At 35.6% G+C, this 14,305-nt stretch overlaps 1 protein-coding gene across 1 annotated transcript; it reads right to left on the bottom strand.

The window, feature by feature from the left end:
* Nucleotides 1-2,092: 2,092 nt before the first annotated feature.
* LOC135221182 (putative nuclease HARBI1) lies at nucleotides 2,093-2,731 on the bottom strand. Its single transcript, XM_064259005.1, has one exon. The coding sequence runs from the start codon at nucleotides 2,729-2,731 to the stop codon at nucleotides 2,093-2,095; it is 639 nt and encodes a 212-aa protein (XP_064115075.1).
* Nucleotides 2,732-14,305: the final 11,574 nt, after the last annotated feature.

The following is a 14,305-nucleotide window of genomic DNA, read 5'->3' as shown; positions in this document are numbered from 1 at the left end:
ATTTTTGTCTTGATTTGATCTTTACTAAATATATTAAATAACAGGAAAAGATAAATTATGTTTATCAATGACATTGTTTTTATTCAGACGTTATTTATTGCTGACATTTTAAAGAAAAATTAGTCTCTAATTTTTAAGGACAATTGTAGTAATTACATAAAAAAAGAAAGGTTGAAAGGGGGACATTATGGCGTCCCCCCCAAGACTGCAGTTTTGGGAGGGATTAAGAGTCAAAAAGAGGGACTGTCCCCCTCAAAGGGGGACGTATGGTCACCCTATGTATAACAGGACTAAAGTAAGGAGCACGAGAGGATTGACAGGAGTAACCAGTATTTAATGGTTTTAGAGCATGAAGTGCATAGTAGTTTATACATACATCAATAAACTGCAGTTATACTTACATTCAGGGAGATGAATTGATGGCACAGCTGCACTCTTCAAGCATTTAGGAGCAACTCCAAGTATCTGCAACTTTACATCATCTTCAAAATCATCTCGTTAAAAGTGAACGGAGCAAATCTGAGGATGTTGAAGATTATTTTGTCACTACGTTGCAGCGGATAACCCAGGCATTCTGTAAACTTTTGTCTCGAGGAAACCTGAAATATCTTATTCCTTTACATTTGGTATTCACTCGTTATATAGAATCTTATCATTGAGATATATTGGAACCTGAAAAACAAAAATATTTCACAGTACAATTATATTTCTGAACGAAAACTAAATACGTTACTGTAGCGTGAAAACCTCTGCTCACCGTGACTGCTGTGAATTGTGGTATCGTCAGTCTGGAAACGGTGAAAGAGGACATCACGATGGAGTGAAAGAGAAAAGTTGAGCAGAGCATAGTCTAATGATAAAAATTGATGCATTTTGGATATGAATTTAAAGTAATTACTTTTCGCTTCTGTAGTTTTGTGTAGAAAGCAAATGTTAGTCAGGATCATGATTTCAATACTTGCAATAAATTATTACAAGTCATGGCTTAGGCTTAGGTTATAGCCGATGCTACATAGGTCTAGTCTCCCGATTGGTTTCTTCAGTTTGAAGAAAAGTAAACAGTAAATTAATGAATAAATAAGCGAGATGAAGAGTAATCTTCGCTATTAGGAATATAATGAATTTTACTTTTACTTTAGGAATGGAAGACTATAATCAGGTCGGATATTATCAGCCACAATTGTCGAGCGCAGATTCTACAGAATGACAACTACAACGTATAAGCCTATGCTATTGACATTATAACATACTAGGCTATATTGCAGACAGCAACAAGTTGCATCAAATCTTTGTAACTTATGAAGGGTGTCTATAAGACCATAAAGCCGGATTTGTGGAATTCTTCCACTGGCTCCTGACCCCTGTAGGGGGTAATTCCAACAACCAATGGGAGAAGAGATAGCTTTTTGAGAGAATGGATGCTTCCAGTTGGAAGGGGCAACTTGCATATAGACAAAGATGCATGAAACTTGGAAAGACTTTATTTTCCTTGGTTCTGGCTTAAAATCTTGAACAATATGTTGACATATTCGCTTGCATTTACATTTTCCTTATTGTTGCTTAATTTATATGTCATGACAATTTATATGATGATATAATTGGGTAAAATAAAATTCAATAATGAAATAGCATGGCCATAAAGAATAATAACATGAAGAAATATAACAGGAAATATAACATGAGATATGATATCTGAAATATGAAATATGAAATAAATAGAACTCGGAAAATAACTTGAACTGCCTCCAAGTACGACGTGATGGTGTTGGTCCTCATGGTTGACGTTGGTGCCAGCACATGGGTAGTGTTGCAGTGCCATGTTGTGCATGACACATGCGCACAAAGTTGTCTTCTTGCAAACCTTTACATCTTGTTTCATCGTCATCCTGAAGACTCGCCATCTCATCTGCAGCAGGCCGAATGCGTTTTCCACCACACGACGAGCATGAGATAATCTATATGGTTGGATCTTGTGATTGGTGGGAGTAGGGCTTCATAATCCACGACTTGAGAGCAAAGGCATCGTCGGCGACTATGTGGAAGGGGATGGGTTCGTCGTTATTGGGCAGATTTCTGTCTTGAGGAGTCCTGCTCAATTGTATGTGATGGCCCTGGCCAGGTTGCACTTCTGCCAGGTTCCTCCATCCCCAGCACCTCCTTCTGCACCAACGTCGATGAACAGAAACCTGTATTTTGCATCGGAGAGGGCCATGAGGATGATGCTGTGGAACTTCTTGTAATTGAAATACAGTGATCCTCCACCTTTTGGTTTCTTGATTGCGACGTGCTTCCCATCCAGGGCTCCCACACAATTGAAGTAGTTCCACTTTGAGGCGCATTGTTCTGCTACATTGTTCCATGCTTCTGCTGTCTTGGGGCACTTCAACACTTCTGGTTTGTAGGTGTTGATAATGGCTTGGCAGACTAATGGGATAAACCGGCATATGGAACTCTTGGAGAGACTGAAGCTGTATTGGAGACTTGGATAGTAGTTCCCACTTGCCAGGTGGCGGAGAGTGACTGCCAACTTGAGTCCTACCTCTTGTGCATTCCGCATTTTCATGTCCTTCGTCTTCAAAATGGTCATCAGCCTTTCGACCATCTCCTCGAACAATTCAGGGTAGATGTGTAGGAAGTTTCTGTGTCCTTTGCTGTCCTCCTTGTTCAGTTCTTGTGGCAGCTGGTCATAGTCTCCATGTAGTTGTCGCCGTGTCAGCCACTCCCGACCCATATCCGCCCTGCCCTGCCGTCCTTTCTGCATAATTGTCCAGGTGGGTGTGGCACTGTAGTACTTCTCAACTCATCGATGACCTGGACTGCGTAGAGACACAGGACAGCTACCAAAAATCTCTGGGTATCCTGGGTTGAGAGGCTGTGGAGGTCCATAAAGCATGCTGGCTGGGCATGGAATGAAGGATTTGCTTGGCAGGCCTATATATTATAATATATATATATACAGTGATATATATATATATATATATATATATATATAATATATATATATATATATATATATATATATATATATATATATACACACACACCCCTGGTTCATATCTGACGTGTTGTGGCATGGTGCATGTGCAACAATCATGCAGTGTTCCACGTCGTGTCTTTTGCACATGTGCGCGCACTCTGCAACAACACCGCAAGCCACCCGCAACACACCGCTACATGGAGTAACAAAGCTGCAAGAGGGTGTGCCATGGCATATCAACCCACACCAAAAAACTGCACCAACGCCTTAACACTGCGCCAGACACCGCAATGTCACCGCAACAACACGCCGTAACATGCCCATAACACACTTCACGGGTCAGCGGCACGCCGCCCAACAACAGCCATTTTGACTCGCACCGCATCAATTTTCTGGCGGCTTCTTACGGACCCACGCTGTAACTGCCCACAACACAAAAGTGCGTAGGTGTAAACATGCCTTAAGTAGAGGCTTGAGTGCAGGTTTTCTACATAGAAGACCTGCTTCTCAAAACCTACGTCTTACAGTGTCAACGGATGTTTGTATACTTGTTTCTCATTTCACTGAAAATGATGACGAAAATGGGTGTTCGATTATAAAGTTAATTGATATTTTGTCTTCTGCAGTTGTGCAGCAGGGTCTCCCAGATCTAGGATGGCTTTTCAATCCTTCTCCTTCGTTGTATCGTTTTAGCCATCTATACAAAGTTGTCTTTTTTTGAAAATTGGCGAGATGCGGCTCAACTAGAGCTCTCCTTGTTGGGGGTGATGTTTCCGGTCTCTGTCGGGTTGCTCCAACCATGTTTGACAAATGACTACAGTTGATGTCTTTTTAGACCACACCCACAACTACATCTCCGACGCGTTCATTATGCTAAATACTTTACTATGATGACTAAAAAGTAAAATACGTTAAGTATTTACGTCTTGTCATATTTACCATAATTAAGAATTAAGGTTTTAATTTTTTTCTAATAATCTAGCTGATATTTTGATAAAAAAATATTGCATTATACTTTAAAACCATGCTCAGTGAACTGTATCTTTTTATGAGCGAAGTTGCAAAATGTTTTGCCATAGCAATATAGCGTCATTAAAAATGTGAAGAACGTAAGAGTTGCCAGTTAGTCACTTTTTTAACGAAAATAACTGAAATCAGGTCACACGGGTTTTGCTGCATACTGTACATGGCAAAATGTAATAAGATGAAAATTTATGTAAGAAAAATGTTATAAATATAGTTACATAGAATTTAAAAATTTATGGTCCGTCTTTGAGCAAGGATTCGTCGAAAATTTTCGGAACACCTATCAATTTTATTTATGCATTATATCGTAAATTTTATTAGCTTTGTAATCCATTTTCCAGTTTCTTTCTATCATCTCCCCTTAGTCAGATACGTACGCTACGAAACGTGAATGTATGTAAGTTGACGGATGAGGTAATTGCACATTTTTGTGTGCATAGATAATTTTTTCTGTGCACTCTTGCGGGTTTGAAAGTAATTGTAATTGTAATGTGTCATATATAATTTGAAAGGGCATTCTTTGTACTTTAACGTAGTATACAGCAACATGTAATAAGATGAAAATTTATGTATAAAATGTCATCGATCGTAAAGTAGTTTCAAAAAGATATGATCCTTTTGTAACTGATGACGTTTCACAAGGGGTGGGGATAGGTTATAGTACCGCCTCGTGAGCAGACCCGATATTCTTTGACTCTGGGCTTAGGTGTCTTGGATTTCTCTGTTCAACACTTAGCATTCACATCGCTATATTAATAATTTCTGGCCAGAAAGCAAATTAGGTTATTCACACATTTTCGCACTTCAAGTTAACTTACGAAAGAATAAATTATACGCCAAAAGCGAGCAGAACAACTTTTACGAAAATAATATTTTAAGCCAGTTAAAAAACAGGTATTCCATACGCCATGATAGTAATACTAAGGGATATTGCGATTAATGTCCATCTTCTCCATATAATCAAAATCATCATCTTTTATTCCTCAAAGAACAGGTAGTCTCTAAAAATTAATTCATTTGTAGTAAAACATTATATCTCAGAAGACTTAAATTATTTTTTTAGCCTCATAAATCCTTTTGCAACCTCCAGGCAGCTCAAGTCCCCTGTCATTGATGCCACCGCTAACTTTATCACACCGTACTTTGAATTAAGTAACGTGTAAAAAAAATCAGTTAAATTCACACTGCTTACGAATTATTCCAATGCATGAAAGGGATCATATTCATATAACCATAAAGGAAATAGTGCTACTGTGAATGTGCAAACTTGTCGACATGTATGACATTAGAGATGAAAACAAAAAAGTTAAACACTGCCTGGCAGCGTCACGTTTGAGTCTGAAGGCCCGTCCACACTAGAAAACATTGTTTGCAAACAATGTTTCCTGTCCAGACCTCACGTACTTGTCGGTGCAATAGCCTCTGTATTCTACTTGGATATTTAAAGGCCCGTCCACACTAGGAAACATTGTTTGCAAACAAAATTTGCAAACAGTGTATCCTGTACAGACCACAGTTGTCGTCTGGATTCTTATCGGTGCAGTAGCTTCTATAATTTACTTTGCTATTTTAATGAGCTCGAGGAGTGATAAGAGAAAGAAAAAGCCTACCTTTGATTGCGGGGAGATCCAAATTGGCTTCTTTTTTTTCCCCCCTTTTCTTCATCGGTGTCCAATAAATACTTTTATAAGGAGGAATAGGATTCAATGATGCTTGAATTTTTTTCTTCAAAATCTAAATAATACATTTGATTGGGAGGTAATTTATTCACATCGGCGTCGCTCCATCTACCTCCTAACTCCCGACCCCCAAACATCCCAGGATGCACCGACCTCCCTTTACCACCCTCTATCGCATGAAAACAGTGGTAGATAAATTAGGTATAACGGGTATTTAAAAAATTTCCCTCACCATCGAAGCCTAAATATGTTCTTAAAATATTTTCTGCTTAGAATAACTTTTTCTTTCATTTCCCATAATATTTGTGTAAACTCATGTTACACCCTGTATATACACACATACATACATACATATACACACATACATATACACACATACATGCATATATCGATTATATATATAAACATACATACGTAGATGTGTATAAATACATATGCATGTATACATATGTATATATGAAAATATGCATACATTATAAATGTGAATATATACATCACACAGAAACACTAAATGTTTTCCATTCTGGATGGGAAAGAAGCATACGGTAAAAATTGTTTGCAAACATAATAATATGGTAAATATTCTCGAAACTGCAAACTGTTCATATTGCTAATTGACATCTTTCACGCTCCCTCCAAGTTCTCGCTGAGAGGACCAACACAAGACCACCATCTATCGGCACTACTGTCAAACTGAGTCAAGTACGTATGCAATATAATAAGACATTCTTAATTTCTCTTTACATATGGCAGGGCATCTAGAATCTGAAAGCATCAGCGTATTTAGGGTGAAACTTCATTGCATGAAAACGCAAGTTTTATTTTGTCTGATCAGATAAATGATACCAAAATCCAATGATAAGTAAAAACAGGTATAAAGAATTACATGCTTCTCCCCGCTCTGCCAACGTGGAATCAGAGGAATTAATTTCTGCTGATTAGAAATTTATTTCTCGATTTAATGTGGTTCGGATCCCACAATAAGCTGTAGGTCCCGTTGCTTAGTAACCAATTGGTTCCTAGCCACGTAGAAGCATTCTTTATCTCGTTCCGTTCCCCCCACCCGTCTCATATTTGATTTTTCGTAGTTTGTATTTGCCACAGGACAGATAAGGACACTATGTTGTCCTTCTGAATAGGCTCTATATAGAAACATTTTCCCAAATGATTTAATGAACCAGATAGCGCTTAGGAAGGCCATAAGTTTAGAGTAGGGTCAGCCGAGCGTTAGTAAGGAAAATAAAGATTGGCAGACTGTTTTTTTTATTAAAAAAACGGGAAATGAAAGGTAGTTTTGATCATTCTCTTTCTTTCGTAAGTCTCTCACTCATATTCTAAAGGAGCAGGTTGAAATATTATTGTTGGAAGTTTTCAGAGATTGTCATTAACAAAAGTACCCGCAGAGCTTGCTGTCGACCACTTTCCGCAATTTTAGATGAATTAAATATGACAAAGAAAGGAAAGCGAGTCTTTTTCCTTTTACTATTTTGATTGTGTAGTACTGCTTCACATTTGACTCTTATTTTCTTGATGTTAGCTACTTCCCATATAATATGTAGTACCCTTTTGAAATTGTGTTAGCTACTTCCCATATAATATGTAGTACCCTTTTGAAATTGTGTTAGCTACTTCCCATATAATATGTAGTACCCTTTTGAAATTTTGGTTGACTTTGCTACTGCAAGTACAAATCGAAAATGGAAAACCGGTGTATTTTTGACCAAGCTAAATAATGAGTTCAGTCACGTACACAGGTAAAACAAGATAATGGTGTCTCACCTAAGACATTGTTCATGGTGTAGACCTAATTTTTAGCTTGTGAAAAACAATGCATCTTTATTCCTCCTCTACTTTTTGGAACAGGTTAGGGATCAGTCCGTTCAGCAGCCCCCTAGTCCCGTGTAAACTGTCCTAACAGACACACCTGTCTCCCTACCTTTCTACGTGGAAGGAAAGGAATAAATATCTCCTGTTGGACTGTTCGGTGAAATATCTTTCTGAGCTTCACTTGAAGGGTATTATACAAATATTTGTGATTGATCATAACGACCATAAAGAGCGGAAAATTTGCATTATCCTTATGAAGAAAGTCCAGAACTGTGTTCTTACACGATATATATAATTGACGCTTTCATTTTATCACAAAATCCTGAAACAAGAAACTTCTTCTTTTATAGTGACGTATGAAAAATTTCGTGTAGTGCACCTCCTTGTAAGATATTTAAGTTCTATATAGTAGAGAATCGTCTGTTCCCTACTATATGCAGCTCAGGGATCTTACACATTTTTCATACCTCACTATGAAACAAGAAGTTTCTTGTTTTAGGATTTTGTGATAAAATGAAAGCGTCAATTTAAATATATCGTGTAAGAACAAAGTTTTGGACTTTCTTCATTATGATAATGCTAATTTGACGCTTTTTACGGTCCTTATTATTTGTCATTTTTTTTATTATACCCGCTAAATAAAGCTCCAATAGAATTTTCATTCCATATTCCAACAGGAAATATTAATTTCTTCCCAGGCATGTAAGAATGGATGGGAAACGCATGCTTACGTTAGGACAGTTTGTTTACACTGGACCATAGAGGCTGCTGAACTAATCGATCCCTAACCTGTTCGTTCATAAATCAGTGTTGGAATAAAGAAGCGCCGTTTTTTCAAACCAATGGGTAGGGAATCGTCTACGTCACTAAAAAAGTATTTGTTAGGATTCTACAAGATCGGAAGGTTTGACGTCCTACTAATTAAGCCGTTTGTGAAAATTTTCCTTGAGTGTCAGTTACGGCTTTATCACGTGTCCTGGCAACTGAAGCACCACCATTTATTTGAAAGAAACCGAGCACTACATTTTGGTAAGAAAGCGTGGGTCGTAAGACCAAGTTTCCGAAGGCGAAGCAAAGCGATATTCTGTACATCACACGTGGGTAAGGAGGTGATTCTTTCAGTGCGACCAGACTTGGTTAAAAGAGAAAACATTTTGAGTACTGAAGCAAAGAATTTTAATTTTGGCCCAAGCAATATTATTCATTTTAAGAAGAATTTCGTTATAATAATCGGAGAACAAGTATGTTTTTGTATAAGTTTTGTGATACAAAAAAAAAGTCGTTTTGCACACATTAAGATTTACCATTCGTTTCATAAATTGTTGTCGACATTTTACGCATATACTGCAATTTATTCATTGGTATCCGTAAAATATATATATATATATATATCTATATCTATATATATATATATATTATATATATATATATATATATATATATATTACTCCATAATGAAAACGAAGGAGAAACCAGAGGAAAAGGAAATCGAGTTCTTAATTTGTTCCAACAATTTCGCCTTCCATCAGGTCTCTTCCGGGCAACTTATTAACTAATCAGTTTAAGAAAAACATTTACCGAACATATGTTTACATTTGACTTCAAGACTTATATAAAACATAAATAGGTAAAATGGTTAACGGTGCCTTCAACTGTTACAGGATAATATAAAATGTAAATGGTCTAGTATTTACTTCGTCCAACAGGAAAGGTTAACTGTCAAATGAGACTAAATAGGTAATTAAGTGAAACCTAAGTCAATACATTACATAATTTGCACTGATTTTTCATATGTTGAAAGAGTGGGTCTGTCTTGAATAAACCTATACTGATATCCCTAGTGAAAATGGTGTTAAACGAATAACGAAAAAACTTGGGAGTTTTTTCGTAATTCGTTTAACACCATTTCCACTAGGGATATGGATATACTTAAGAAATTGAAAATAAATAAAAACCAATACTGCCATTAAAGTTTTTGCTTTCATTATATTGAATACGTGCCGTTTCTTTAAGATGTCCCTCAAAAATCATTGTTTCTGAACAAGATTCTTGCTTGAGACCACTGAATTGGATAAAAACATTCTCTAGCATGTTTACTAATGGCACTGTTTCTCTGATCAGTAGCGATACTATAATTATGCTGTGCAATGCGTTTCTCAACAGTTTTTGTTGATTGTCCAATATACAATTTATTGCAACTTCAAGGAATTTTGTATACCACCCTGTTGTCATATATAGGGCAGTTTCTTTTTAAAGTTCTGCCAGTGGTATTGCGATATGAAAATACAAGTCACATTTAGTAATTTAAGTGGGCGGATAATATGACCGAAGGCTAGTATGTATGGTTAACACAGTGTATTGCTTTTAAGATAACTATTTCCACTAGTGGAGTATAACGATTTTTTGACGGGAGAAACTCTCATCCATATCATATAGACCTTTTCTGTTGGACGTACCTAAACCATTTATATTATTTTGTAATATCCTGTAACAGTTGTAAGCACCGCTAACCATTTTTGCTTGATAATGTTTTATGTAAGTCTTGAAGTCAAATGTAAACATATGTCCGGTATATGTTTTTCTTAAACTGATTAATCAATGAAGTTGCCCGGAAGAGGCCTCATGGAAGGCGAAACTGTTGGGACAAATTAAGAACTCGATTTCCTTTTTCCTATTTTGTTTCTCCTTCATTTTCATTATGGAGCATATCGAGATATTTAATTTTCCTGATTGAGAAGAATGCAAATGTGTATATATATAACAGTAATCCCTTAAACAACTTACCAGTATTGCAGAAAATCAGACTAAGTTCATCAAAACAGGTGTGAGGTAATCTTGTATGTAATTAAATTAATTACAGGGCATCACTCCATCAACAACTTCAAAAGTTCAAGTATTTCCCTGATTTCAGAAGTCTAAGTACTTACCTGATTCTAACTCACTTCAAGCAAATTGAGGGAAAACAGGTCAATTACTACTCTATGTTTCTACCTAAATATAATTATAATTATACTGGTGAAAAAGAAAACATTTATAAGAATTTCAAAAACAAAATATATTATCAAACTCAAAATTTATAAGTGAAATTCACAATCTCGGGGAAATTAACTGTTACTTGAAAACAGAGCAAAGTTTAATTAATTCTTGAATTAATTAAGTAAAATTAAATCAAATTAACATATCACAAAATTCAAGAAAATCAGTTAATTCAATCAAAATTCAAAAGTGTTAGGTAATAACTAAAATTTGGAAATTAATTCACAAGTGCTAAATAACTCTAAAACTTGAAAAGAATTCTAAGTAAATGCAAATTTATTCACAAGTTTTAGATTCAATTAAATGTGCAACGATTAAGTAATGAAAATAGCTAAGTTACTTAAATTGTGAATGCAAATGAAAACACAGAAAATGTGGAAAATACCAAAATTGTAATAAGCACTAATCACGCAGACTATAAAATAAAAACACACACTTCAAAAAAAAAAAAATGGATAAATGCAAAAAAAAAAAAAAAAAAAAATCACTTCAATAAGAAACAAACACAAAACACAAAAATTTGCAATGTGCAAAAATTGAAAGTTTTTACCAACCATTGAAACTATTAGATCTCTAAACCATTGTAACTATTAGTTGCAACTAATAAACATTGTAATAATATTACCGTGGTACCAATTTTCTTTCTGCTGCAGCTTGTTTCACAATTTCACCAATTCACAATATTTCGCAAAAGAAAAGGCGCCATTACACACTTGTACAATGTTTGTTCAGATTCCATAAAAAGCACCAAATAATAGTAAATAACTCAAAGAAATCCAAAATCTAAAAGTTGAGTGACCATTCATGATGTATAAAATCTTTACTACGTTAATATGAACTCGAGAGAGAGAGAGAGAGAGAGAGAGAGAGAGAGAGAGAGAGAGAGAGAGATCTAAACGCCAGGAATTGAAAGTCTAAAATGAATCTCTTTGTATGGGCCATTTCAAGAGACTGACGGGCTCAAAACGTTTTGGACACTCAAAAGACGGTGCAATCCTTCTAGAAGCTTCTAATATGACGTAACTTTACAGAAAAATCGTGAAATCTTCACGTGCTAACCAGCAAAGACATGCGTGTATGAAACCGGTCATGACATTGTATACTCAACAAAGACACATATTCGATCTAGCGAGTAAGTTGGATTAAGATTGACATGTATCCAAAACACAACGGAGACCTCGAGATCTCTTAATCAGAGGTGATGACAAGTTGTGGAAACAATTTCTATCTTGGAGCTGACAAAGTTAATCTCTCTCTTTTTACATTCTACGTTATACCAAGTTTTTAAATTATGTTATGCGAAATCTGAACATATATTTTAAGACATCCTATAACTCTAAGCTAAATGGAATCTGAGAATTTTGCAAAACTCTTTTCTAACATTTTTACAGTCAAGGAGAAGATATATGTGTTAAGAAAAGATATATGCATTATATAAGTAGCAGCATATAATTATATATATATATATATATATATATATATATATATATATATATATAATATATGTATAATACGTTATATACATTATGATATATATATATATATATATATATAAAATACGTATATAATACATATATGATATATGTATATATATATATATATATATATATATATATATATATATATATATATATATATATATTATATATATATATATATATATATATATATATATATATATATATATATATATATATATATATATATGTAATGTTGGTGTAGTTAACTAAAAAAGCCTACCAAAAACGTTATCGATACTAGATAAAGTCAAAGAGAATATTTGACAAGGTAATGCGAAGCAAGTACAAAACAGAATGTAATTCCCAGCATAGTCGTTTATCGTCTGTTCACTGAATATTACCGTGATAATTGATAATTAATCAATGATTTTGCTCCCCCTTTTTTTTTTTCGTTGTTGAAATTAATCCTTATTTTTTATGCATGAGGAGGAGTACATGAAAAGCGTGTGAAATGTTTGACTTGAAAGAACTTGAGGTTACAAAGAGAGAGAGAGAGAGAGAGAGAGAGAGAGTCGAGAGAGAGAGCGAGAGAGAGAGAGCGAGAGAAGATAGAGAGAGAGAGAGAGAGAGAGAATGAATTCGTAGACTTTTCTTATTGTGAGAAAGGTAGGTTATATCATCCGGATACTAAAATTTTGTATTGATCCCAATAATTAAGTTTTTTCTTTCTTTCCCACGACGTCCATACAACTTTTCAGCACTTATTTAAGAATTATATCGTCAGTTAGTAAGAGGGAGGTGATAATGCCAAAATGCCATAGATGTAAGTCATATGGTGCAACAAACAAAAATAAAAATTCAGGGTTTCCATCGTTTGTTTGTATAAAGGGTGCCTCAAAATTTAAATTCCTTTTATGTCTCTTTGCTTCCTAGTTGAGAAATACCCCAAATTCAACCAAAGGCCACCTTTAATCTCCTGGGGTCAGATATATGAGCTGTTTCCTGCAATGACATTCCAATAGGTTTCGTTGAAGGGCTTGGAAATAAGGTTCTCTGCGTCAGTAAGGTCATACAGCTTTAGGGGGTTGAATGGAAAGAGTCTCGCTGGTGATTTAGACCAAAAGGAATATGTAGTGGGAATATAATGTCAAGTGGATGTCGAGGCAGAATACTAACCGCGAGGTAGTGACCGAATGTTTTTCGATTTTAACTAAAACTCTGGCGACCTTAAAGCTGGAAGTAAGGTACTTGCGTTTAGAATCACCTTGTTTACAAAGTCTTTCTTACCATCCACTTTGTCAACTCTCTGCATTTAATATAGTTGTTGGCTCGAATTATCTAAACTTTGGAAGGAAACTAGTCTGGGCAAAGTATATTTACTTCTTGGTTATCTGCTGTAATTTTGTCATCATAAAATACAAGACAGACGTGCATGGTTGCCAGTCATTGTTGGGGAATGAATTATAAGTAAAAGAAAGTTGATAAATGTCATTGGATTTCCTTTGCCTTGGGACAAGAAAAACCCTGTATTTCTTCTTCTTCTTCATTGTTAGTATTATTTAGAAGATGAAACCTATTCCATATGGAACAAGACAACAGGGTCATTGACTTGAAGTTCAAGCTTCCAAAGAACATGGCGTTCATTAGGAAGAAGTAAGAGGAGGTAAAGGAAAATACAGGAGGGGGTCTCACTTACAAAAAAAGTAAATAAAATAAAAACTAATAAATTATTAAATGGATAAAAATGCATTAAAAAGCTAGTAGAATAGTATTAGGGTAGCAATGCATTGCGCCTTCGCTTGAACTTCTGAAGTTCCAGTTGCACGACATCACTGGGAGGCTCTTCCAAAGTCCAACGATGTGAGGAATAAAGGACCGCAGGAACTGAGAAGGTCGACAGCCACTGCGAGGGACATTGACTGCATAATGGTTCTGCTATTCAGCCAACCTGGTTGCTCTCAGCAGGTAAAGGCGATCAGGGATCAGTCCTGAATGCGAAAGTGACAAACAAGAGACTATCCGTAAATGGTCCATATAATTCAAGAAAGAGTGGTTCGTGGCGGTAGGTTTGTTTCCCAATAATTTTGGGAAACAAACCTACCGCCACGAACCACTCTTTCTTAAATCATGTACAACAGAGATACCTTACGGAATACAGTTGAATACACCCAATGGAACTCGGCCCAAATCAGATCACAGGAAAAGAGAGAGAACATCAGAAAAAAGAACAGATAAAAGTGAAAATGAAAGTAATGAACTTTCGTCACAGAAATCCATTGTTATCCAGAGCAATATCCCCA

The sequence above is a fragment of the Macrobrachium nipponense genome, chromosome 2, assembly GCF_015104395.2.
Source record: "Macrobrachium nipponense isolate FS-2020 chromosome 2, ASM1510439v2, whole genome shotgun sequence".
NCBI classification, from domain to species: domain Eukaryota; kingdom Metazoa; phylum Arthropoda; class Malacostraca; order Decapoda; family Palaemonidae; genus Macrobrachium; species Macrobrachium nipponense.
This window is presented reverse-complemented; position numbering and strand designations above follow the sequence as displayed.

What these genes read in the sequence shown, in the direction of transcription:
- LOC135221182 (XM_064259005.1), bottom strand. Translation starts at nt 2,731, where the DNA reads ATGGGTCGGGAGTGGCTGACACGGCGACAACTACATGGAGACTATGAC.